This window comes from Myotis brandtii, unplaced genomic scaffold (genome assembly GCF_000412655.1).
Source record: "Myotis brandtii unplaced genomic scaffold, ASM41265v1 scaffold456, whole genome shotgun sequence".
Lineage (NCBI taxonomy): Eukaryota > Metazoa > Chordata > Mammalia > Chiroptera > Vespertilionidae > Myotis > Myotis brandtii.
Window position 1 is genome coordinate 6069775 of NW_005367431.1, and position 26043 is coordinate 6095817.

Genomic DNA, 26043 nt, shown 5'->3' on the forward strand with positions numbered 1-26043 from the left:
AGGCCCAGCACGGGCAGCTCGTCCGCTTCTACCCCCTGGACCGCCGCGGGCTGTCCCCGGGCTTCGACGTTCCCGGGCTCAACACGTACCGGGTGCTGCGGCTGCTGCGCAAGCCCGTCTTCCAGACCCAGTGACCGGGGCTCGGGCCGGAGCCTCCCCGCCTCGCCTTCCCGCGAACCCAGGTAGTTGACGAAGCGGGGTAGGGCCCCCCGCTACTCGGAGTGTGGACCCCGGACCACAGCCGGGCTGCAAACGATTCCTTATCCATGGGGGGAGGACGAGTTAAGTACAGAAACTTAGAATAAAGCATTTACATACTTTGAACAGCGCGCTGACAAAGTACTTTTGTGTCTGTTGAATGTAAGACAAAATAGGGGCTTGTGTTTTGTCTTTTAAAAAAATCAACCTGCGTTATAATTTACATAAAGGGAAATGCACACATTATCAGGGTATAGTTTGGTGATTTTTGGTGGTAAGTATGTATACCCACCACCCCTATCAGGGTATAGAACATTCCCATCGCCCCCCAAACGTCCTTCCTACTGCAGTCAGTCCTCTCCCCTGTACCCAGCTCCAGGCAACCACTGATCTTTCTGTCCCTATAGATTAGTTTTGCCTGTTATAGAATTTCATATGAATGGGATCATACAGTGTCGTCCTTTGTGTCTGTTTCCTTTTGCTCAGCATGATGTTTGGAGGTTCGTGCATGTCTTTGTGTACATCAGTAGTTTGTTCCTTTTATTTTTTAAAAATATATTTTATTGATTTTTTTACAGAGAGGAAGGGAGAGGGATAGAGAGTTAAAAACATCGATGAGAGAGAAACATCAATCAGCTGCCTCTTGCACACCCCCTACTTGGGGATGTGACCATAACCAAGGTACATGCCCTTGACCGGAGTCGAACCTGGGACCCTTCAGTCTGCAGGCTGACGCTCTATCCACCGAGCCAAACCGGTTAGGGCTATATATATATATTTTTAAACATATTTAAGGCTCTGTACTATCCTGAAGTAAAGAAACCTAATCAACTTGCCCAAGTCCAAAATTTGCCTAATGTATTTTGCCATGAACTGTCCTTGAATGGCCTCTTTTTTTTTTTTCTTTAGCAGAACTTGCACTGACATTTATTGGACAAACAGTTACTGAGATCCTATCGTAGGTCAGGCAGTGTCCTGATTATGGAGAACACAGCTGAGTGTATGGCAGACACGGGCCCTGCTCTTTCCCAGCAAAATCCGGAGAGTTCAAGTTTGTGCGCACCAAGTACTTGTCATGCTTCATGTCATTTAATCCTCACCTGTGCTCTAGGACTTAGATGTCATTGCCCCATTTCACAGACATGAAAATGAGGCTGGCAGCAATTATGTGACATCTCCACAGAAACTGAGCTAACAGAGCTAAATGACAGGGTTGGTATTCAAACCCTAGGACCCCAGACAGCCGAGCTCAAACTCTTAAACATGAATACGTGTTCTTAGAACACTTGGGATTTACTGCTCCAATTCAATGCCCCTCCCCAGCCAAGGCCAAATCCCCACCCCAGTCCTAACCCCAACCTCAACCCCAACCCCAACCCAACCCCAACCCCAACCTCAGCCTCTTAGCCCTGGCTTCATCCTTAGTTCTGGAAAACGCCTAGTCATGCTTCACAACCCTGCTGAGGACCGCTAGGAGCCCCCATTTTTTCCCCTGGGGAAGCTCAGCAAAAATACCAAACTAAAACAAACGAACAAAAAAACCTTGTGAGTCCAAGTGATAGTTTTTACAATTCACATTTATTTTGGAAAAAAAAAAAAAGGTTCTGCTAAAAATACTCCTACAAAGGCATTGGAGAAACAGGGTCAGGAGCCCATGGACACAGCTGGTGAGGTTTCCTTGGTCACAGTAGTGGGGGTCCAGGTCTGACCCACGGCCATCAGAACCCCCGACCACATCACTTCCCGACCCCCCAACATTATCAGGAACATCGTGTTTATGACCAGAAGAAACAGGGTTCTGTGAAACCCTGCCAGACCCGCCCCAGTTGAGAGTTCTGGCCCAATGGCCCAGGCTGGAACTAACACCTTGGACGGTAGGGGCGGGGGTGGGGGGGCAGGGCGCGGGGAGTCCAGGACAGCGGCTCAGACAGTGGCTCTAGGAGGTTAGGATGTCCAAGTGCCCCCAAACAGAGTGCCCCCTGGAGATGGGGGATTTGACTGGCAAGGGCCTGACAGTGGAGAGGGGCTGAGTGGGCATCCTGGTAGCAGCATAGCATAGTGATTGGGAGGGCAGATGCTGGGGTCTGAGACCACTGGCCGACTTTGTGACCTGGGAAAGCCCCCATGCCGGTCTCTGAATTCCCTGGTCTGTGGAGCAGGAATAACTGTACCTGCCTCGCAGAGCTGTGTGAGGATTAAGCGAGACGCTGTGTATAAATAGGTAAGCGTGGCCTCTGGCACATTGTTGGCACTCAAGAAATAGCAGCTGTGATTCGGATTTGGGGCTGAGCCTGACCAACCAGTAATTGCTCTTCTCTGTGCTCCAAAGAGGCTGCCTGTGAGTGAGGTTCCTGCCAGGCCTACCCTGGGCCAGCCTCAGGGGCTCCACCTCGTGTCCCCTGCCCACCGGAGGCCCTGTCCATGGAAGGGAAAGCAGGCAGACTGAGCTATGAGCAGTCCAGAGGCACCTCCACGGGCTGGCCTCCCAGATCCCATGGGCAATAGCGTCCCCTAGAAAGGGCCCTTGGAATGGGGCAGGGACTGCATGGCCATGAGGCTGTCACCTGAGTGGCTCTGGGGTTTGCAGCACGACCCTATGGTTTCCCAGCGCTGAAACACAACACAACACAAACACACACACTGGCTCTGCACAGGGAGGTGGTGTACCTGGGGAAGATGGTCCAGCAAATCCCTGGCCCTGCAGCCTCCTCTTTGGGGGAGGGGTGGGAGTTCCTCCCAGATGAGTCCCTCCCCAAACCTAGCTAGTGGGGCCCCCGCTTGGCTCCTGAGCTGAGCTGTCCAGCCCACCAGCCAGTGGGCACGGTTGCTCAGCGGGGGCAGCTGTGCTCCTCTCCCAGCGAGAGAAACCCAGCCTCACAGGAAGGGTCTTGGCCCTTGTCCAGGTGCAGCTCTGATTCAGACTCAAAGGAGGGAGCTGTCATTCGTGTTTGTTTTTACCTGCCCCCACGCTCCCTCACCATCTCTCTCTCTCTCTCTTCTCATTCTTGCTCTTTCTTTGTGCTTTGTCCCTGCCACGGTCCTCAGGTTTGGGGACCAGTGATGAACAAATGGGACTTGAAGGCTCAAGAATGAGCAGCATAGGATCATATGGTGATGGAATGTTAAAAATATGGAATCCTTCCACTGGAATCTTAGAATTGGGGGCTTTTGCAATCTTAGAATCTTGGGATCGTTGACCCATGGAATGTTAGAATTGCGCTCTCTGCAGGAACCCAGAGTGTATGTGGTCCTGGCGCTGACCTCCTGCCTCCCCTCTCCCTTTCCCCTCCTCCAACATGGCTGTTAGACCCGAGTAGAGACAAGGGCCTTCCCTCCCTCACCCTCCTCCAGGGAAAGCATTGTGTCTTAGTCTGGGAAGCAGGGGGTTGGTGGTGGTGGGAAGAGGGGGCATATGAAGCTCCAGGTCCAGCTGGAAGCCCCCTTCTGCCTTTGCCTGGCCCACCTGGCCAGGTGTTGAGTGAACAGCTCTGGATTGTAGCCTTGGGGTTCGTGGGGTGCCCACAGGGTGGCCCTGGGGGAGCTGCTGGGCCCCTCTGCAGTATTAAGTTCTTGCTTTATCTTGCTATATCAGCTTTCCCGAGGCAGCCTCCGTGCTGGGAAGCTAAACTCAGACAGACTCAGGGTCTGGGGGGGTCTGTCTAATTTCCCTGAAAGCTTAGCATAGTCTGAACACATTCCTGAGGGTCAGCCCTGCCCCCACTTCATGGGTCCTAATCCATGTCTGAGTTTGGGCAACTTATCTGACGCTGTCCTGCTTTGTCCTGATCCCTGTCTACACCAGCCCCTCTCTCCGCAGACATCAGGGCACAGGGCGTCGAGGGGAAAATGAAGAGAGGATTTTAGTCTGGAGGAGTCTCCCAGGAGAGCTTGTTAAAAACAGAGGCCCCTGGGCTGACCTGGGGGATTCTGACTCAGGGGGTCGGGGAGGAGCCTGTGGGTCTGCCAGCTGAACAAGAGCCCAGGTGATTCTGACACAGGTGGGCGATGGCAAACATTCGGAGAAATCCTGGGAGGTGGGAAAGGGGGAGCCCCGAAGGCAGAGGGCCTGGAGGGAACCCTCTGGCAGCACCTGTGGGCATCTGTTTCCTCACCAGGAGAAGGGGGATGGTAACATCCATAAGGTCCCGAATGTATGGTAAGTGTTCGGTGACTAATGCAATCCCTGTGGCCTCAACCTCCTGCGACCCGCCTCCAGTGGGGTGTCCCTGAGCTTTCCTGTGTCAGAACAAAGGCCAAGTCACTCTCTGGGACCAACACTCTGACCTTGGTGTCCTTGAAGGGACACTGGCCAGCTTCGAGGCGTTCTCCCAGATGTTCTGTGGCAGGACCTATTTCCTGGGAAGCTGGGTCAAGGCCGGCAGCTGGTGTGTGCATGCACAGAGTGGCTCCCTAGCTTCCCTCTGGGTTTCCCCAGCATAACACACTGTTGTAAAGGGCAGGACCCAGCCCCTTCCTGGGTGATCCCAGGGCCACCAGGGCATGGGCATCCTAAGCAGTGAGTATGCCACCATGCCACCTCCAGCGCACACCACGGTCTGCTCTGTCCCCTCAGGGTTCTGCCATGCCCGCTTCCTGCCTGCCCAGGCCGTCACTGCCACCCACATCTGAGATGGGCATCCTAAGTAGTGAGTATGCCACCATGCCACCTCCAGCGCACACCAGGGCTCTGCTCTGTCCCCTCAGGGCTCTTCCATGCCCGCCTTCCTGCCTGCCCAGGCCGTCACTGCCACCCACATCTACTCAGCTCTGGTCAGGGCCTGGTAGCTCTCACAGAGGCCTGGAGGGAATGGGGTGGGTATCATCAAACGAAGCTGAATTAAGAATCGGGTAGCACGAAATCCAACCCTGCGGCTCCCAGCAGCTGGAGTGATCTGTGGATTAAATGCGTCAGTGAGGATGGATAATGAAACAGCAGGGCCTGGATTCTCCTGGAATAAATGAGGGCTTCTCCAGGGGGCTCTTCTTCCCGGGGGAGGGGGAAGCTGTGGGGCACCCTGCCCCCACCTGATGGCTGAACTCACTCCTCCTGGAGCCCGATGCTCACTCTGCTATTCTTCTGCTCAAGAACCTGCTGTGGCTGGACTGTGTATCATGTGCAAACTGCCTCACCCTCCGAGTACATCATCCCCCACTTCCCACCACTCCCTCTGCTCCAGGCAGACACAACTCCTCATTGTTGGAGCATTCCAGCCTCTGAATTTTTGGTTACACTCTACCGCCCACCTGGAATGATCGTTCTCTCAACCTCTGTCATTTGCAAGACAGCCTCCTCCATGAAGCCCTCCCTGACAGCCCCAGCCCATTTGAGCTTTCCCTTCTCTTACCAGCCAGCATCAGACACCAAGTACTTGATGTCCTCTGATGGAGTGTGTGGCGTGGGCAGTGGAAGCAGATGAACACAGCCTTGCTCTGCCCATTCCTGGTTGGGTAATGCTGAGCAAGCCACTTCCCCTCTCTGAGCCTCAGTTTCCCCCCTACCTAGGGGAGAAAATGGTGCCTCCTCACCCGGCTCACCCAGTCCAGTCCTCTCATTTTTCATGTGGGAGACTGAGGCTCAGTGAGGGGAAGTGACTTACCAGATCCACATCTTAAGTTAGTGACAAGAGCAAGGCTGCCAGGATGCATTTTCCCTAGCAACCTGCGGCCTCCTGTCCTTTGAATGCATTTACACTGCTTTCCCTGGCAAGAGTCTTCCATCCTTTGGTCCCAGTCTTGGGACTACAGGGGCCCAGGAGAGAGCCAGGAGTGGCCAAGGGCTCAGCACTGGGGGGAGGCGGGGACCAGAGCCCTGGGTCCTTCCTGTGCTTCAGCCAGGTGTGAGGAAGAGCTAGGCAGGGGCAGGGCCCAGGAGCTCCCAGTCTTCTGGAGATGAGCCCGGATTGCAGAGGGGTGCAAGGCTAATGACTGCACACAAGGGGGTGGCAGAGAGCTCCCTGAGCGCAGGCAGCGTGGGGACCAACTAGAAAAGATGGGGAAAACCCAGCTGATGCCATATGGGCAGGAGGCACCACTGGCTAGTAAACAGCCACTGCCCGGAGTCCCTTAAGTGTCTGCTGCACTTCCATCATCTATTCTGATCGGTCTGCCCACGTCTTACTGGTTGATCGATATCATCCCCCAAGAAGAAGCCCGCTGATTATCAACAACTCATTTTGGGGGCTTCTGGAGCAGTAGGAGTGGAGGCGATGGCCCCGCTATTACCCAGTCTGGCCTGTGAAGATCTGCTTGTCACTCTCGGAGCAGCTGGGCCCATTTCCACGGTGCCCTGGCCCCTGTTCACAAGGCAGCTTTTCTTTCCTCAAGTACCAACTGCGTGCAGAGCAGCCGGAAACGCCTCTCACACTGCTGGGCAGGTGGGGCTGGCACTTGGGGCGATGGAGCCAGGAAAGGATTAGTAACCAGGCAGCGGGCAGGCGGCTCAGAGCCGTGTGCCCGGGCCAGCAGCTCGGCCGGCCACTTCCTGCTGAGAAGCAAGAGGTGGTGGGGGAGCTGCTCCGGCAGCAAGAGGCAGGCCCCCTGGATGGTCACAGTGACGCCTGTCTGTCATCCTGCAATGGAGACACAGAGGGTCAGGGGAGCACCCTTACTCTTGAGAAGCAGGCACGAGGGGGCCCAGGACCACTGAGGACACAGGGCCCTGGAGGGTGGATGGGCAGACATGCTGGCGAGCAGACACCAGCCTATCGGCTTAACGCAGGAAGCCGTCTGACAGGAAGCACTGAGTGCCAGCCCCCTGTGGTGGCCCCAGAGCAGTGGGGGGGGGGGGGGGGGGGTGTGGGAAGATAAAGAGTCAGAGAATGGTGGTCCTTACGGTAATGGTAACATTTCTTGCGAAAAGAATTTAATCTCTCTTCCTACTATTTGGAGAAAATGCTAAGTCTTTAGTGGGTGCAAGCAAAAACAGTTTTGTTTTTTTTAATCTCAATTAGTGGGTAAAATGAAATAAAAAAAACACACACACATTTCCATTGCAAGAGCAAAAACTGCTGCAGCTCACAACCACCTGTAGAGGGAAATCTTTGTGCATGATTTCTTAGGGCCCGTTGTGCAGAGAAAACCGCCTGAACAGGCGCCTGGCAAACTTTACAGCATGAAGAGAGGCTGAACTCCGCAGGGTGGAGGGTTAAATCCTGGGGGCGGCAGAGGAGGAGGGAAAAGGCTGGCAGCCAGCCAGGGTCTCTCACAGTCTGGGGAGCTGCAGGGCTGGCCTCCTTGCTTTAGGAGGCTGGTGTGAAGATGGCTCAGCTTGAAGTGAAGAAGCTAAATGGGGGCGGAAGCTTGCTCCAAGTCACTTCTTCCTTTGCCTGTGCTTTTGACAAGCCTGAGCCAGAAAGGCCACATGGACTTTGGCGTCCTCCATGTGTTCTCTCAGCCCTGGGCCTTCTATAACCCTGAGCGAGGAAGAGAATCATGAGCCACTAGACAAGTTCCAAGAGTGCCAGGATCTCTCTCTCTCTTGGAACTTACAGAGAACAGAGGTCTATAACCCTGAGCGAGTAAGAGAATCATGAGTCACTAGACAAGTTCCAAGAGTGCCAGGGTCTCTCTCTCTCTCTTGGAACTTACAGAGAACAGAGGTCTTTTTATAACTAAAGTGTTTATTTCCATTCAATTCACTAACCGGTTGGTCCGCTCAGGTGCCTGCCTTTGCTCACAGGAGGGAGGCTGGCCAGACCCCTTGGCTGATGGGTTTTCCCATGGCCAAGACCCTTCAGATCTGGGCAGAGGTCTGGAGGAGGGAAGCGGGTAGGAGAGCAACACGCTTTCTCCCAGGAGGAAAGGAGCATGCCTGCACACGTCTCTGAGGGTGATGCTCTGGAAGCTGGGATATCACAGTGAATGATCCGGGTCCGGGCCTGATGCAGCTTGGTTTGGGCTCCCAGAGGCGAAACTGGGAACTGGCCATGTGAGGGCAACTCAGGAACCTCCAAGGGGCCTATTTGCCTGGAAAGCACTGAATATATTGGGGCAGAAGGAGAGTGGACAAGTGGGCAGAGAATTCTGGCGCTGCAGCCTCGGAGCCTACTTCCTGCTCGATCTGTTGCCTTCAAGAACAGTCCTGGGGGAGGGGATGCTCCTTCACCTTGGCCCCCCAGCTCTGCCCAAATCTCACTCAGTCTATGAGGGGCCCAGATGGCCCTGTGGCAGTCGGCTTTGGTGAGGCCTGGCGGCAGGTGGGAGCTCTATTCAGGCGGAGGAGGGAAGGGTGTCAGTGAAAACCATATAAAAATCCAGATATGTGCATATAAAATCTCGCCCTTGGTGTATTGCCTAAGTCATTAAGCTGAAAGCACCTTCTTCCTGGAGAAGGATCAAAGTCCTCAAAAGGTAGGAAATGTCAAAGTGTCACTTCATTGTCATTAAAAAAAACAAAACAACAACCAACAAACAAACCCCTAAACCAAACTCACCCCTGACCAAAATATGCCCCCCAGTCCACGAATCGCTGTAAACAAACCCAGACGCAGGCACAACCGTCCTCAGTGGCAGTTGTAGCTGATGGTGGTCACTGCAGCACCAGTCCTCCATGTGGGGGCTGTCGGGAGTGGGCGCCCGGTGGGCCGGGCGGCCGGCTGTGCACGTGATGATGGACGTGGAGCTGCAGACCTGGGGGGTGGCAGCCTCAGGGCGGCTGACCTTCCCGGGTCCCTGTGTTCTCCCTGACCCAGGAAGACAAGAGTCCCTTTTCAGCCCCATAAGCCAAGTGGAGAAACACGTCTTTTTCATTGGAGTTTCTAAAATATTCTCCAAAGACAGAAGGATTCTTCTGTTTGCCCAGTGGCAGTAGGAATGGATATTCCCGGAGTGGCTCCCAGGTGGCTGCCTGTCTGTCCGCCTGGCACGTGGCTGTTGAGCGAGGCCTGGAAGAGCAGCCTGGGGGTGGGAGAGAAGAGTGACCCTGGTCTCTCCCTTTCACATTTGTTTTCCTGAAAGTGTTTCTTGGCTCCGGCCAGGTCGCCTTCCCAGAGGGAGTTGGAGAGAAACTGCTTTTGAGCTCCAATTGGACCGTCGCATGAATCTCCCAAGCCCTTTTTCTTTTCCCCCAAGAACAATGATCGCTTTCCTTATGAGAATCCTCTTTAAAAAATATTCCTTGTATTTCCCGCCCCCTCCCAGGATCTGTTTTCTTTTGTCCCCGTTCCCTTTTTTCCCATCATCTGAGTTGCACGTGCTCTTGGTGACGTCTCATGGCTGGCGGGCTGCTTGGTTCTTCCTGTTGCCGTGGCCTCCTGGCAGGTGGCTGACCCTTCGGTAGACAGAGAGCCAGGGAGGCCAGCATGTGGGGTGGAGGGGGCAGGGCCTGGAGGAAGAGGTGAGCCGAGGCAGGTGAACGTCAAACCTCCACAGACTGGATCTGGTTCATCTGTGCCCGCATCACCTGGATACTGTTCAGGATTTTTTTCTGGTGGCCGGCCAAGGTGACCCCAACCCGGAGAATGTCCCTTGGGGAGAAAAGCACGTGTGTTAGGGAAATGTGGGGGTGGAGGGGACTTTGGGTCAGGCAGAGAGCTGCCTGGGCTTCTCCAGGGTTTCCTGCTAAAGAGAGCAGGGGGCCCAGCCGGCGTGGCTCCGTGGTTGAGCGTCGACCTATGAGCCCGGAGGTCATGGTTCGATTCCCAGTCAGAGCACATGTCCGGGTTGCAGGCTTGAGCCCCAGTGGGGGATGTATAGGAGGTGGCCAGTCACTGATTCTCTCTCATCATTAATGTTTTTCTCTCTCTTTCCCTCTCCCTTCCTCTCTCTGAAGTCAATACAATTATTAAAAAAAAAAAGAAAAAGAAAAAAGAGAGAGAGAGCAAGGTAAGGGATGAGGGGTGTGGAGAAGGGGTGGGCATCTGGAGCTGAAGTGAGTGACTACATGAGGTGGCAGGAGCATGTGGCTGGGAGTCAGGGGATCTAGGTGTGCCATCGCCTCTGCTTCTGGGAAAGGAACCTGCATTTACTAGGCACCCCCTCTATGTCTCCATTGCTCCTCCTACAAACCCCCAGTTCACAGAAGGAAAAACTGGGGCTGAGGGAGCTTCTGTGATTTGCCCAAGGTCACACGGCCAGTGGGTGGCAGGCGGACCTGGGTGTCGATCAGAATGCGACTCCAGAGTTGGCCATCTCACCCTTTGGCCCCCACATTCCTGCTGGGACACTGCCTATCTTCCACTCTCCGGAGCCCCCCGCTTGGGAGGGTGGGTGGAGGCAGCTGGGCACTTACTCCATCATCATCTGTGACACGACATCGAAGGAGGTGAAGCCAGCATTGGCGAAGCTCTCCTTGTACTGCCCCATCTTGATGGCCTCTAGCCACTCGTCCACTGTGTTAAAGCTGGTGTAGTCGGGGATCGTGCGGTCCAGCAGTGGCAGGTTGATGCTAGGGGTGGGGTGGGCAACAGAGACGGTCAGGGCACATGCTAGCAGAGGGGACAGGGTACGGATGGGCTGCAGGTGTACCTGCATGTGTGTATCCGTCAGCATGAACACAGGTGAGTGTGCATGTATGTGCGTCTCTCCCTGTGGGTAGTTGTGAGTTTGAACCCACATACATGTGCACACATAGATGTGTGAATATGAGAAAGCAAGTGTGCAGGACTCGCAGCTGGGGCCACCTGGAAAGTCTGGGGAAGCCTCTGCAGGGACTGCTGAGAGGCTGGACCATGTGTGAGGCGGGACACACTTCTTACTTCAGCAGGAGGGAGTGCAGGGGGACTCACTGCTGATGACCCCTGCCTCCTCCCCCAGTGCCATTCTCCATCCTTGTCCACCCTGGTTGTGCTGTAAGAAGCTGAATTGTGGACCGACTCTCCAAAGTCCAGACAAAGCTGGTGCACTAATGGGAATGACTTCCTGGCTGGCTCATTAGGCTAAAAGCTCACAGTATTTGTATCCGGAAAGTCAGGAGCTGTTGACTCAAGGTCAAGGTGAGAAGCGACAGGTAGAGGCCAACACGAAGATCTGTTGGCCACACGAACTTGGTGTGTGAGTCTGTGACACAGCTAGCCCTGGACCCCAAGGACAGCTGACTGGACCCCTGCCCCTCAGAATCCCTGTGTGACTGAGAGTTCCAGAGAGGGCAGGGTCATGAGTGGGGCCTGTGACAGCGCCCGGGCAAGGCTGTGGTGGCTACAGGTGTGATGAGCACACTGTGGGGGCATGTGTGTGTGGTGAGTCTGTACTGCTGAATGTGTGTGCTCAGGTGCCTATGGATGTATGTAAGTGTGAATGTGAGAATGGTATATTCATGTATGAGATTGTGTGTGTGAGAGCATAAGCATTTGTGCCTATGTTCATACATATGTGTAGGACTATGTTCTTGTGCATGTGTGCACATGTTTGTGTGTGTATGTGTGTGTGTGGGGCTGTGTCAAGGAGAACGCAAACACAAGTTAGAGAGTACAGGTTTGAGTGTGAGGGTAGATAAGGAGGAAACTTAGTGATGAGTAAATCCATTTACTAATGAAGATTCTGCTAACTTTTCTTAAACACCGTCCTATCTGACCATTCTTTAAAAGTGCTTCCTCTCCCACCCAGCGTGCACTGTGTCCTGCACTCCTCTGCACCCCAAAGCAGTGCAGATACCCAACAAACTATCCTTCTCCATCCCAATTCAGGCAGAGTATCTGCTTGAGGCAGGGTAGCCAGGGTGGGAGGGTATTTGGAGAGGGTAAGGGCCAACTGGGGCGGAGCCATAGAGAAGGGGCAGGGCCATACCCAGAAGAGAGGGGCGCCATGGCTTTGAGGCTGTTGGGGTTGCGGATCATCTTGTCCAGCGTGTTGACGATCTGACCAAACTTGGGCCGGTGGTTGCGGTCCTTCTGCCAGCAGTCCAGCATGAGCTGGTGCAGGGCGCTTGGGCAGTCCATGGGCGGTGGCAGCCGGTAGTCCTGCTCTATGGCATTGATTACCTGGGGACAACAGAGGGGCTGAGTGGGTTGGGTGGGTGGGTAAGAGCATCTGCCCTCTGGCCTGGCCTACCTTTCCCCCAGTGCACTTCAGAACACACCTATTTGGTTGCCCTCCACCTCTTCCAGGCAACCTTCCAGGTCCAACCCAGGGATGGACCTCACCTGGGCTCCCACCAGGTATAGCCCCAACCTAACCTGGCAGCTGTTTGTTTGCCTCCCCCGCCCCAATCTTAGGAAATCCAGAACCCTGAGATAGCCTCTGCCTCAGGACCTGCCCTCTCTCCCGTCTCGGAGCCCCTCCTGGCTTTGATGGCCCGAGGACTCCTCCTTCCGGCTCGTGACCACACGCTTGACTTCAGTGCCATTTACAGCTCCAGGTGAGCGATACCTTCCTTGTCAGGCCTCCCAGCACAGACTTGTACCCCTTCCCATGGCTCCCACCTGGCTCCTCTGTCAGGGAATGGAACTCAGACACCTGCCTCCAATCTGTCCTGCCACTGGGGCAGACTCATCTTCCCCCGCTCGACGGGGTCACCCTCCCCGCGCAGGCAGCTCCTTCAAGTCCTCCCTGTCCGCATTGTTGCAAATAGGAATTCCTTGAGTTGGCTTTCAAACACCCCATTATTGAACCTCATCAGCCTTTCCAACCAGCTTTCCTCTCCGCTGCTCCCAACCCAACCCCTCACCACCCCACCTCTGTGCCTTGGCACAGGCTGTTCTTTCCACTGGAATCCCTCACGTCTGCCAGTCCCACTGCTGTGTGAGTCCCCCTGTCCCGGGAAGACTTCCTGGCTGATCTTGCCCACACTGCTCTCGTCTCAACATTTGCCTTCTCCAGTTTAGCACCTGATCCTAAGAGTTCCTGATAACTGCATCTGGTCCCCAGAGTAATTGTGTTGTCCCCAAATTAAACACTTGAGGGGCAGTATAGTCTCATTCAGGGCTGGCCACAAGGTGAATACATCGGTTCCCGATAACTGCATCTGGTTCCCAGAGTAATTGTGTTGTCCCCAAATTCAACACTTGAGGGGCAGACATAGTCTCATTCAGGGCTGGCCACAAGGTGAATACATCGTCCAGATTTGCTGATTTGCAGATGATGGACCTTCCTACTCCTGAGCCCCGGGAGAGTCCGGGATCCTGTGCAGACATGTGAATCAGCCACTACAGGCTGGGAGCTGCCCTTGCCCAGGGTCTCAGAGGCGGTGCTCCCACTCTCTGGGAGATCAGCAAAAGGCCAGGAATGTGGATCTTCCCCTTCCCCATCTGGCTGGACAGAGACGCTCTCTCCTGGAGACTTACGTCCTGGTTGGTCATGTCCCAGTAGGGCCGCTCCCCGTACGACATCACCTCCCACATGACGATGCCATAGCTCCACACGTCGCTGGCTGAGGTGAACTTCCGGTACTGGATGGCTTCTGGGGCTGTCCAGCGGATGGGGATCTTCCCACCCTGTGGAGCACAGTGAGGAGGGTGGATGGGTGGGAAGCTGACCGGTCTGGCCTCTGCTCTCAACATGCCCCGCCATATGCCCTGTGCCGTACCAGTCATAGGAAGCATCTTCCTGTTCCCAAACTCACCATACGGCTTCAGATCTCGGGGCATTTGCACATGCTATTCCTCTGCAGGTAGTAGCTTTCCCCACTCTCTCCTCTGGAAACCTCCTTCTCGTCCTTTAAGTCCCCCTGAAAGTCTTTCCTTAAGTCCCAATTGTTGCTCACTCTGTTGAATCCCACAACTGTGCCTGTATCTCTCCATCAAGGAGGCACTTCCCATACAGAGCAGTACTCCGATCATGTGCTACTTGCCTGGCTCCGACTGTACTGTCTCCGAGCTCTCCGAGGGCAGGGACTGTGTCTTGTTCCTTTCTGTTAAAACCCTTCACCAACCCAAACTGCATTCAGGAGAGAGTCATGAGCATGGGCATTCAGGATCTCCGAGATCTGGCCCTGCCTAACTTCCCAAACTCTTGCTCACCACTTGAACCTCGCAGCCTGCATTCTAGTATCATCTTACCATGAGAACATGGCATCTGACTCACTTTTACTGGCCCTTCAGCCTTCAGCTCCGATAGCACCTCTCTAGCCAGCCTTCCTCTGCCTCCCCAAGCTGGTGTCCTGGCTCACAGTCCCGTCACTCCATGTTGCTCTGTACATATGTGTCCCCCACCAGCCTGTGAGCTTCAGGAGGGCAGGAACCATGTTTATGTCTCTGCATCTCCAGGATCCGGTGGTGGAGAGAAGAGACTGTGCAGCAGACATGGTTGGTTTGAATCTGGCTCTACCCCTTGCTGTCTGTGCAACCTCGGACAAATGACCTAACCTCTCCGAGTCCCAGTTTCCTCATGTGTGTGCTAAGTGGGGATGAGTGACAGCCACCTTCCAGTGCTGTCTGAGTTAAACAGGAGGGTATATGGAAGGGGCCTGGCATGTACGAGGTGCTTGAAAAATATCTGCTAAATGGCAGCTAGGCCAATGGCATACTTCCGACTCCTCGTCAGGGCTATCTGTCTGTTTGGTTGACTGCGACCTCCTAGGGCAGGTGTGGGCAACCCCTGGCACGCGTGCCAAACATGGCACGCCAGTAACTTTTGCTGGCACGCGAAAACCTCTCTTATAATCTTCCATTTACAATTGTGAATCTTTGTTCTCAGTGATGAATTTTGTTAAGTCTCCTTCATGCCGGCCGCGATGCCCCGTAGCATTCCCACCAGCTGGATGACTGTGAACTGCCCATCGTTTTGCTGCAGGAGAAGTGGAGAAAACGCAAAGTCAATGGAAGGGTCTGAATCAGACTCTGGATCGTGTTCACAATGGGAAGGCAGGGCCCCACCCCCCGGCCTAGGCAACGTTTCAGGTGCTCGGGGACCGTAGGCCCAGCAGAGGCCACTTTCAGGGTGGTGGAGAGAAGAGACTGTGCAGCAGACACGGTTGGTTTGAATCTGGCTCTACCCCTTGCTGTCTATGCAACCTCGGACAAATGACCTAACCCAGGGGTCCTCAAACTTTTTAAACAGGGGGCCTGGTTTTGGCACGCACTCACAAAAAGGTTGCCCACCCCTGTCTTAGGGGGCCCGAAGTTTTCCTCTGTGCTCTGAACTCCTCCCCTGGCCTGTAGTGCTCTGGAGGAATCCAAAATTCAGTGAAAATTCTGGACTAGGGGTCTAAAGACCTGGTTCCAATCCTGGCTTTCACCTTGACCCTCTGGATGACCCTGGGCAAACTCTACCTCTTGAGCCTCAGTTTTCCCTTGTGCATAATGAGAAGGCTGTCTGTGAGCATGGATGGCAACCGATTTCAGGTTGTTTGCTAACTCTGATCAACTGCTTGTGGTTTCCTGGATTGAGTCTGAGATTTGCTTTTGAGGGTGGTTGGAGAGATTTCTGGGATTGATTAGTGATGTCGGCCGTGGGTAAGGGAATGGAAAGTGGCAAATGTACAGGACATTCCTGATCTAGATCTTTTCCAAAACCCTTTGAGGCTCTGAGGGTATGAAGCTATGTCCACCACTCCTTTTCCTGCCCCGCCCATGGTCCCCTACCCGGAGGAAGGAGTCCAGGGAGCCATTCTCCATGAACTCAGTGATGATCATCACGGGCGTGCTCTTGGTGACAACACCCTCCAGGTGAATGACGTTGGGGTGGTCGAACTGGCCCATGATGGAGGCCTCGCTCAGGAAGTCCCGGCGCTGCTTCTCAGTGTAGCCCGACTTGAGCGTCTTGATGGCTACAAAGATCTCTCTCTTGCCTGGCAGTTTCAGGTGGCCACTGCACACCTCACCAAACTCCCCTGGACAGACACACCAAGAGGGGCAAGATGTCACATGCCAGGGGGAAGTGTCACCTCCCTGCTCCCTGTAATCCCCCTCCTCCCCCTCCTGGGGCCTCCTCAATGTTCTACTCATCCTCTTGGACACAGAATCCCTTTGTAGAATATGGGGGCCCACCTCTGAGAGTAAGAGTAAACGCTTCATGGCTGTCCCCTGGTGTTTGGATGGCATGGTGTGAGGATGGAGGGGAACCTGGGGAGATGGAGGGTGGGACATGGGATGAGTGGTGGGAAGGACAAAGCACTGGGCTGAGTCCAGAGAACTGGGTTCCAGACTTAGCTCGATCTCTGAGGTGATGTACAAATTCCTTCCCGGCCCCGGGCCTCAGTGTCCTTATCTGTTGATGAGGTCGTTTTACTGGATGACCTTTGAGGGACTTTTCCATTGGGCATTCTGAGCCTTCAGGGCTTGGAAGGTTCTCTGAGGGATCTGCCCCGCATCCTACCCTCTGTCTCAGGAGTACACATTGGGGTGGTTACACATGGTTGAAGTCACAGTACCTGGGAGGGCACCAGCCACCTACCTGCTCCGATCACCTGCTCAATTTTGACACAGGAGATGTCGATTTCCTTGGCAAACTCCCGCACTGCCTCATTGGGGTCCTCGTAGGTGAACGGGTCGATGTAGATCTTCATGCCTGGGGTCACTGAGGGATAAGACTAGGCTTGGTCAAATGCACAGATTCAGGATGTGGACAAACGGAAAGGGGAGAGCCAGTCTAGCCATGGATGGACATATACTCCCATGTGGTCCCCCCTAAGAACTTGGCCACCCCCTGCAGGTCACTTGACCTCTCTGGGCCTCGGAGAGCAGATGGGCACTGAGCAGAGGGTGAGGGGAGCAGATTGCTCAGCAGGGATAGCAAATAGGTTCTAGCTCTTGTTCCAACTCTAATTGACTTCCTGGAGCTGCTGAAAGACTGTCAGGATTGATTAGCAATGTCTGTTATGTGTGTGGGCATAAAAGGAAGAAAGGATAGTTAGGGTTGTCACTCCTGTGATAGAGAATCAGGAGGAAGGCAGTCAAGAAGGAAAGGGGAGAATTGTAACAAAAATACAGAAAGAGCAGGCGTGGGCAAACTTTTTGACTCGAGGGCCACATGGGTTCTTAAACTGGACCGGAGGGCCGGAACAAAAGCATGGATGGAGTGTTTGTGTGAACTAATATAAATTAAGGAGGTCTCCCTATTTTTCAAAGGCCAATTCAAGCCTCCTCTCCCCTCAGGAGACCCTGGCTGCCTCAGCCCTCCCAGGCAGCGCCAGAGCCTGGAGGCTGCCTCACCATGGCTCCTGGGACCACCTTTGGGGTCCCCCACTGGCCAAGTCTAAAAACTTTCTGAATCTCAAATTCCCTGTTGATCAGCATGAGGCAGGATATGGACAAAATTCCTGATCTGATGTGAATTTTTATTTTTTTATGCAGAGGAAGGAAGGAGGTGACTTGGATGTCAAAGACCTAATTCTGACCCCAGCACTGAGTCCACAAAAGCTTTGAAAAAAAAGGAAAGATGATCCAGCCCACATTGCCCCTCCCAGATAACTGGTCTTCCGCTTCTCTGACCATCTGGCCCTCTCTCAGCCCAGGCTTCCCTCTAGCTTCCCCAGCTCCCTGCCCACATCCTCCCACTGCTCCCGGAGCTGTGACTTTCTGGTAGCAGCTGTAGGAGTTGGGAGCTGGAGTCCCTGGGTCATGAGTAAGACTTGGTTGGTTGATGAGCAGGTCATCAACCCTGCGCAGCTAGTGTGACCTTGGACATGTTAGCTGACCACTCCCAGCCTCTGTTTCAGACATTCCAGGAATCCAGGAGGTGAGACCTCTAAATAGGGATTGGAAAACTGGCCCACTATCTGTTTTGTAATAAGGTTTTATAAATAAAGTTTTATTGGAACACAGCCACACACATTCCTTTTGCCTGTGGTTGCTTTCACGCCACAGTGGCTGAGTTGAGTAGCTAAAATAGAGACTATATGGCTCGAAAGCCTAAAGTATTTACTATCTGGCCTTTTACAGAAAAGTTTGATAACCGCTGCTCTAACACATGAGCTTTACACTGAGTGGCCAGATTATTAGGACCGGCCAGATTATTATGCCCACCCCATCAATACTTCGTTGGGCCACCTTTTGCCTTCAATACTGTGGCGATTCTTCTTGGCATTGACTTCACAAGATGTGGAAAGGTGATGTGAGGAATCTGACACCATGCCTGATGAATAGCACTGTCCAGTTCTGTGAGATTTGATGGTTGTGGAACCAGCTGCCTGATGGCTCTTTTAACTTCGTCCCACAAATGCTCAATTGGATTGAGATCTGGTGATTGTGGGGGCCACCTAAGCAAGGTAAAGTCTCCCTCATGTTCTTGAAACCACTCCTGCACAATACGAGCACCGTGGCATGGCGCATTGTCTTGTTGGAAGAAGCCATCTCCATTGGGATACGCCATCAACATGATAGGATGAACTTGATCAGCAACGATACTTAGGTATGTTGTGCTATTCAGACGTTTATAATGATCTGGCTCTCTAGCAACTTCAGTGGGAAGTTATAGCTAATTTGCCTACAAATGTCAGGTGGTCATAATAATCTGGCCACTCAGTGTATTCTGGATTATTTGTCCAGCCCTTTAGGTCAGGGTTTCTTAATCTGAGTCTGTGAACCACTTGGCAGTTCCAGGGTGGCTTTTGGGGTGGGACAGGTGGCTCGATCCCCAGTGTGGGACATGCAGGAGGCAGCCAATCAATGATTCTCTCTCATCATGGATGTTTCTATCTTGCTCTCCCTCTCAATTCCTCTCTGAAATAAAAAAAATTAAAAAAAGAAGTCAATAAAATAAATAAAGATGCCAAGACTCAGAGAGGTTCGATGACTTCCCCAAGGCAACCTAGCTGGCTGGTGGCGGAGTAAGAATGAGAAATCAGGTCAGTCCCTCTGGCTCCACATCCAGGCACCATAGCCCTTGGTATTCATTCAGCACCTGCTGAATGACGGAACACATGAGCCCGTAAAGGGGCCTTCAGCCAGTCACACGCCTCTCAGCTTCCTCCAGGGTCCTGACCAAGCAGGGCTGCTGGTGGACAAAGGGTCCCAGGGCTGGCAGTGCTTCGAAACTAACAGTCCTGCTCGGACACAGGGAGTGAGCCTGAGCTTCCGATCGCGTTGATCTATGAATCAATCCCGGGGTCTAGTTTTAAAATAGCTCCCTGTGGTCACCTGTCTCCTTGTTACTCACTCATCCTCTAAATAGTGATGCTCCGAAATGGCTCCAGGTGACAGCGTGTGTGAGCTCAGCCGGGTGGAGACAGCACAGTGTGGCTAAGAGCCTGCACGCTGCAGCCAGACACCCTCGGTTCGCACCCCAGCCCCTGCCCGAGCAGCTGTTGACTCGAACTCACAGTGGGAAATTATAAGGATTAAATGGATGCGTACACGAACAGCACGAAAACAACTCTTAGCACATAGAACGCAGTCAGTATGTTTAGCTACCTCTACGATCATGATTTTATAACTTGGGGACTCGGAGGGCGTGATGTAATTTGTGACTTTTACTTTGATGTACAGGTGATTTTTATTTCTGTGTAGTTAAATTTGTCTGCCCTTTTCTTTGCTTTTACACTTTCGAAAGCCCTTTTCTATTCACAGTACAGTTAAATGGTTACCTAAATTGTCTTCTGGAAATTTGAATGGCTTAACCATTTTTACATTTATGTCCACAGTGATTGTTAAGCCCAGGAACTTTTACTTCAAACGGAGTTTTACCCAGAGGCTTAATCTAGAATTCCCAACTCTGCCCTTACTGACACCACATCCAGTCCTGCAACAAATTTAGTGGTTCTACCTTCCAAATATGTCAGAATCCAACCACTTCCCACCATCTCCATCACTGCCCCCTGGTCTGGCCATCATCATACCATCCCTGGATTATCCTAACAGCCCCCTCACGGGTCTCCCTCCTTCTGTCCTTGCCTGGCCACACCTCACCCTTCCGTGCATTTTCTACATGGCAGCCAGGGAAGTCCTGTCAGAACTGTAACTCAGAGCCCGTCAGTCCTTTGCTCAGATCCTTCTAGAAGCTCCCCATTTCACTCAGAATAAAAACCAAGAGCCTGCGATGATTGACAAGAATCTGCATGTTGAGGCTCCTCATACTCCCCCCCCCCCTCACCCCCTTACTCTGCTCCAGTCCCACTGGTGGCCCCTTGGCTGTTCCCGAAACCTTCCAGACATAGCGCAGGCTCAGGGCTTGGCACTGGCTGCTCCGTCGCCTGGGATGCTTTTCCCTGAGGTATCGCTGACAGCTCACTCCCCCAGCGCCTTAGTATCTTTGTTCAGATGAAACCCTCTCAGCAAGGCCAACCCCAACTCCCCTAGTTAAAAACAACCCTGAACCACCACTCTCAATCCATGACTCTGCGTCTCTCTTGCCTTTTTCCCACAGCATTTTCATCTTTTAATATATCATATGCTTTACTCATTTATGACATGTATATATATATATTTTATTCTCTGTCCCTGACGCTAGAATATAAGTTCACGGGGGCAGGGATATTTGGTTTGTTGACTTGTACGTCCCAGCACCTGTAACAGGGCCTGGCATACATAGGAGGCTACAGCAAATAAGTGACAAGTGAATGGACATGCTGATGGCTTCCCTTTGTCCAGTGGCCATCTGAGGAGCCCTAGGATACCCCACTGAGTACAGTTTGAGAACCTATGTTAGACCCACTGGGAATTCCTGTTCCCTGAGTGAGGTCTCCGACACACCTTCTCCTCACCCCCATGCTCCCCCACACACAGAGTCAGTTCTGCCAGGGCCCCAGGGAGAGGAAGCTATACTCTGCTTTTCTCTCCGCTGGACCCCTTGGGAGGGGACAGCGCTCTGGGTGTGTGTGGCACATGTGCTCCCAGCCCTGGCCTAAGGTGGGAGGGGACAGTGGGGGGAATGGAGGCACTGGGTGGGAGTGAACGGTCACCAGACGAGTCACCTGGAAGGAATGACACGAGGCCTCCCGCCTCCCTTCTCTCTCGTCTCCCAGGCCAGAGCCTAGGGTCCTCATCACCTCACTCAGCTCATGTGTTTATTCTATAAATACGTGAGTAGTGACTACTATGTGTGGGAAGCGTGCTGGGGCTGGGGAGGCAGTGGTGAGGGTCAGACATGGTTCCAGGTCTCCATGCGCGCCCGTGATAATGTTGGAGAGAGAGGGAGCGGCCATCACAGTGCAGCCAGGTAAGGGGTGTTGTGCAAACACAGACAACAACCCTAAACCCGGCTGGGGTGGGGTCAGGGAAGGCTTCTCAGAGGGGTCTGTATGAGGCCTGAGGGAGAGTAAGAGATGCTCAGGGAAAGAGGACAGGAGAGTGATCAGGCAGAGGGAACAGCATGTGCAGAGGCCGAGGTGACAGTGAGCACGGCACGTTCAGGGGACAGCTTGTCACTCAGTCTGACTGCAGCAGAAAGAAGGCTGGGGAAGTTGCCGGGGAACTGACAGTGCAGGGCCCAAGGGTGCCAGCCCCGCTGGGGCATACATACTGTGGCCACTGGTGTAGTGCTGCAGCTTGTCCGTGTACTCCGAGTCAGCACGCTCAAACCCCCGTCTTCTGGAACAAGAGCAAAGGGCTGGAGCCACCTGGAGGCGCCCGGGGAGCTGGGAGCCACAGCAGGTGATAGGGAGAGGGTGGGCAGGCCTTTGGAAGCACATCCCTGTCAGAGGCCTCCCTGCCTGCCCCTCGCCTAGCAGCCTCACCTGTCGGGGCCCCACTCATCCCTTGCCGCTCTCCCACTTCAAGTCCAGGCTTGCTGTTTCCCCCGCCCCCTCTCCGGCCAAGTCCCTTTCAAAGAGCAAAGTCATCGCCTCTGGTCACGGCTCCTGGCCCCTGCCCCCAGAAACCCTGGGGGCTTCTATCCATCTGACCTTATGACCCCGTGTCCTCTTAAGTGGGGAACTCTTGCCCAGCTGGCGTGACTCAGTGGTTGACCTTCAACCTATGAACCAGGAGGACACGGTTTGATTCCTGGTCAGGGCACGTGCCCAGCTTGTGGGCTTGATCCCCAGTGTGGGGCGTGCAGGAGGCAGCCAATCAATGATTCTCTCTCATCACTGATATTTCTGTCTCTTTCTCCCTTTCCCTTTCTCTCTGAAATCATTAAAAATATATTAAAAAAATAAAGTGGGGAACTCTTTAAGGAAGAAGAGCTTTTCTTCGCCTCTCCCCAGAAGTCAGGGAACCACGCCCCCTTCCTGCACATGCCATCCCAGCCAGTGGGGGCGCTCTTCCCCCACCTCCTCCTGCCTGTGTCCTCTCCCTCTTCCCAGCCACCTCAGCCAGGAGGCTTTCCCTGAGCTCCACAACCTCCCATCTGACACTGCTTACGGCCCTGATCATGAAGGGGCCTCAACTAGTGCAAAGGCAGGGCGATCTGTATTCCCTCCACCACCCCCTTAGCTCCCAGCACCCTGCGGTCCTCCTGCCCACTGCTCCGAGACGCTCCTCATGCTGAAGTATTGGTGTCTCAGTGTGCCACCCTGAACAGTGGGCTTGTCAAGGGCAATGGGATGGGCTGCTGACGGTGGCTGTTTAGGAGGAGGTGGGAGAGGCCACTTGGGGGTACCCAGGCCGACCCGAGCCTCTCTCGGTCCCTGGTACTGATGGAAATGCCTCCTCTGTTCACAAACACTGTTCAGGAATGGCGGAATGGATGCACGCCGGGCCTGGAGGGGCCGGGGGACACCCACCCACCTGTTACACACGATGGCGATGACAACCACGGCGATGAGGAAGACCAGGGCAGCCGCCGAGGAGCCGACGATGAGTGGCAGCTTCTCCTGGATGCTGGTCTGGTACTCGGCTGGGGAGAAAGCGCACGCAGTGTTCTCAGCCTGGCGCCGGGAGCCCCAACAGCCCAGCGCCCTGCGGGGTCTCCCGGGATCCCAGGCTCTGTTCCTGCTCCTCACAGAGTCCCTGTCACATGCTCAGGTGCAGAACTGGCTGTCACTGGCTCACAAGTTACCTCGGACAAGTCCATGAACTGCTCTGACTCTCAATTTCTCAACAATAACATGGGCATAATATCCACATCTCAATGTTGCTACGAAAATCAACAACAATAAGCTGCCACCTAAGGAGCGACAGTGGTAAGCACAGACTCGGAGGCCAGAGTCCCCGGGTTTGAGTCCCGGTGGTGCCACTTACTGTCTGTGTGAACTCTCATAGAGCGACTTACCTCTCTGTGGCTGTTTCCTCCTCTGCAAAGTGGGGAGAATCAAACTTCCCACTTCATAGGACTGCTGTGGGAAGCACGGACTAAACACTCAGTAAATATCAGCTGTTAATGTTCCTGAGTGTTTTAAGGGTTGGTCACTGTGCTAAGAATGCTATGTATCTTGTTTGATTCTCGGAACAGCCCAGTGATGCACTGGCTATGTTAATCCATTTTACAGATGAGGAAACCGAGGCTTAGCCAGGTCGTGACTTGTTGGAGGTCACACAGAAAGTGGCCAAAGCCAACACTTGAACCCAGATCTGTTTGACCCAAGGCTGTGGGCTTAACCGAGACAATGCGTAAAATGCACTCAGCATTGGCCTCGCTCTTGCAAACCACTCAGTACATTCTCAATGTCACCAACATCATCATCGTTTTAAATTCTATTATTATTCCCATTTGCTTTCATGACCAGACGGGCTTGTCAAAGTCAGGGACAAGGTCAGTCCTGGGTCTTAGCGCCAGCACACATTTGTGGAATAATAAAGAAAGGATCTGGGACAGTCCTCCAGCACCCATGTCAGTGACGCTCACCCAGCATTCACGAGGGCTGAGAAAGGTGAAAACGTTGGCTGTGAGGAAGGGGGATTGGGGAGAGGAACTAATGCTGGAAGAGATGGGGGCACTGTGAGGGAAAATGCTGGAGCCTTGTCACCAATAAAGCTGGCCCGGAGCTTGGCTGGTTGGTGTAAGGGCCCCCAGGCTCACAGAAACAACAACTATAACCTCACGTCCTATTTGGTGAGCGCTAGCTCTGTGAGACCTGGCACCAGCCCTGTGCTAGGGCCTGTACATTTGTCCCCATCCTTATACTATGATGCTAATGAGATAGTTGTTATCATCCCCCTTTACAGAAGAGAAAAACAGGCTCAGAGGGGTAAGGTACGTTGCTTCGGGCCATACATTGAGGACTGAATCTCCATTGTAATTTCCATCTGTCAGGCACCAGAGTCCACACTCTTTAACTCTGCTGCCCTTCAAAGATCATTAGAGCAGGAAGGGGACGTAGAGACCACGTGGTCCCAGACTGGGAGCCACAAAACACACGGGCTGCAACCTCCCATTCTCTTGCCCAGGGTAGATGTTACTAATCCATCCCAGCGCGTCTCCCTGCTGAACTAGTGCAGGGACGAAATAGTTCTGTGTTTTCAGGTTGAATATGATTGCTTTCATTTTATAGATGAGGAAAATCTGGACCACAGAATGGGTGTGATTTGCTCAGAGTGACTGCACGTCGGGGCTGAGCTCCCAGGAGTCGTGGGAAAGGAAGTGGCCCGGCTGACGTGATGGTAACGGATATCACAGCCTTTCCAGGCCACAGGACAGTGCCTTTACATAGGGCTGTGCAGTTTGTACAGTGCACAGAGGCTCCCAGCCAGGAGGGAAGGGGGGCTGATTGACATCAAGGAGCAGGGGGGTGCCGTTTCTAATGGGCAAAAAGGCGCTGTGCGGGAAGGTGGCTCTTGGGTTTGTTCTGTTTGTGGAGTCAGTGCCCGCCACCCCCCACCCCCCGCCCTCTGGCACCTCTTACCTTCTGTCATGGTCTGGAAGTACATCTTGCCACTGTAGCGCCCATAGCCCGCCACGGTGCGTGCCCGCACCTGGAAGACATAGATGGCGCCGGCTTTGAGGCCCTGCACAGTGACTGTGTTGGTGGGGCTCTTTATGGCCGTGGCGTTGTACTCACTGAGCTCCTGCCGAGGAACAGAGAAGACAGTTAGCGAGGTTGTTGCCCACAGTGGGCCCACAGCCCACTGACCACTCCTGCCACTTGTGGGGCGGGGTGGGGGGGGAAGGGTTCTGGCCACCAGATAAACATCTGTGGTTCTCAATTCTTCACTCCCTCCCAGTAACAGAGTCACACACCTGCAGCTTTTGCAAGTGATTTTGCAACCCAAGAGAAGGCAGAGTGTATTTCTCCTCCTCATGGATGCTGAGTTTGTCTACATGACCTGCTTTGGCCACTGGAATATTCTAGAGGACATGATGCAAGCACAGGCTTTACATATGCTTGTTGATTTGGCTTGGCCTCTTGTGATTCTGCAATCTGTCATGAGCAGGGCTTAGTCTGGGTAACAACTAGTTCCAGAAAGAGAGAAAGGGGGAAAAGATCTTGACCTAAATTCTAGAGTGAAACGGAGCCACCTCAGCTGACCGACAGATACAAACCTATGAATAAGAAAAATAGCTACTTGTTGTAGGTCACTGGATTTGGGGTTGTTTGTTCTGCAGCACCATCTCAACAACAGCTGACTAATACACATATACTGAGTGGTCACTGTGTGCAGACCCTGGGGTCTAGACTGTGAATTCTTGTGGACAGCAGGGAGAAGGCCCACATTGCTCACTCCTGCGTCCCTCTCTCTGCCTCATGCCTTGATGGATTAAGTGGAAGGACCCCTGTTCAGCCTTAGCACACTTGAGTCGGACAAGAATTAAGACCCAGAAAGCAAAAATTATGCTCAAGGTCACATGCATCAGTTGATGGCTGCTTTGGGACTCAAAACCATGCTGGAGCCACCTCTAATGTTCTTGTCTTTGGGTACCTTTGAGAGATGCAGAACGCCAATTCTCACCTCCTAAGTACTGCCCAGGGTGACCCGAGGAGCCTGGACAGGACAAAGAGCCAGCTGCTGCAATAGGGGTGGAGATGTGTTTGAATTGGATGCAAATGTTTACCTGCCTAGTTGATGCTCACTCAGGCACCTGTCAGCTGCCCAGATAACCTTCTCCAAATACCCTCTTTGCATTAGGCCCTGGGCTGGGCACTGGGCACCAGTGAAAGCACAGGTCCTGGTCTTGGAAAGCCCAGTTCAGAAAAGCAAACAGGGTGGAGAACTTAAC

General features: G+C 53.5%; 2 protein-coding genes across 2 annotated transcripts in view; one reads left to right on the forward strand and one right to left on the reverse strand.

Moving 5' to 3' along the window:
- LACTBL1 (lactamase, beta-like 1) overlaps positions 1 to 4827 on the forward strand; it is a 20611-nt gene extending 15784 nt beyond the window's left edge. The window contains exon 9 of the mRNA XM_014546764.1: positions 4772 to 4827. Within this exon, the coding sequence (XP_014402250.1) occupies positions 4772 to 4827 (56 nt within the window). The remainder of the gene's footprint in view (positions 1 to 4771) is intronic.
- Positions 4828 to 8550: 3723 nt separating this feature from the next.
- The window catches only part of EPHB2 (EPH receptor B2), a 119296-nt gene continuing 101803 nt past the window's right edge, over positions 8551 to 26043 (reverse strand). The window contains exons 6-15 of the mRNA XM_014546765.1: positions 24731 to 24893; positions 22677 to 22785; positions 21469 to 21533; positions 16465 to 16587; positions 15654 to 15901; positions 14781 to 14856; positions 13416 to 13708; positions 11920 to 12113; positions 10427 to 10582; positions 8551 to 9662 (exon numbers count right to left, since the gene is read on the reverse strand). Coding sequence (XP_014402251.1) covers positions 9554 to 9662; positions 10427 to 10582; positions 11920 to 12113; positions 13416 to 13708; positions 14781 to 14856; positions 15654 to 15901; positions 16465 to 16587; positions 21469 to 21533; positions 22677 to 22785; positions 24731 to 24893 — 1536 coding nt within the window. The 3' untranslated portion in view covers positions 8551 to 9553. The remainder of the gene's footprint in view (positions 9663 to 10426; positions 10583 to 11919; positions 12114 to 13415; positions 13709 to 14780; positions 14857 to 15653; positions 15902 to 16464; positions 16588 to 21468; positions 21534 to 22676; positions 22786 to 24730; positions 24894 to 26043) is intronic.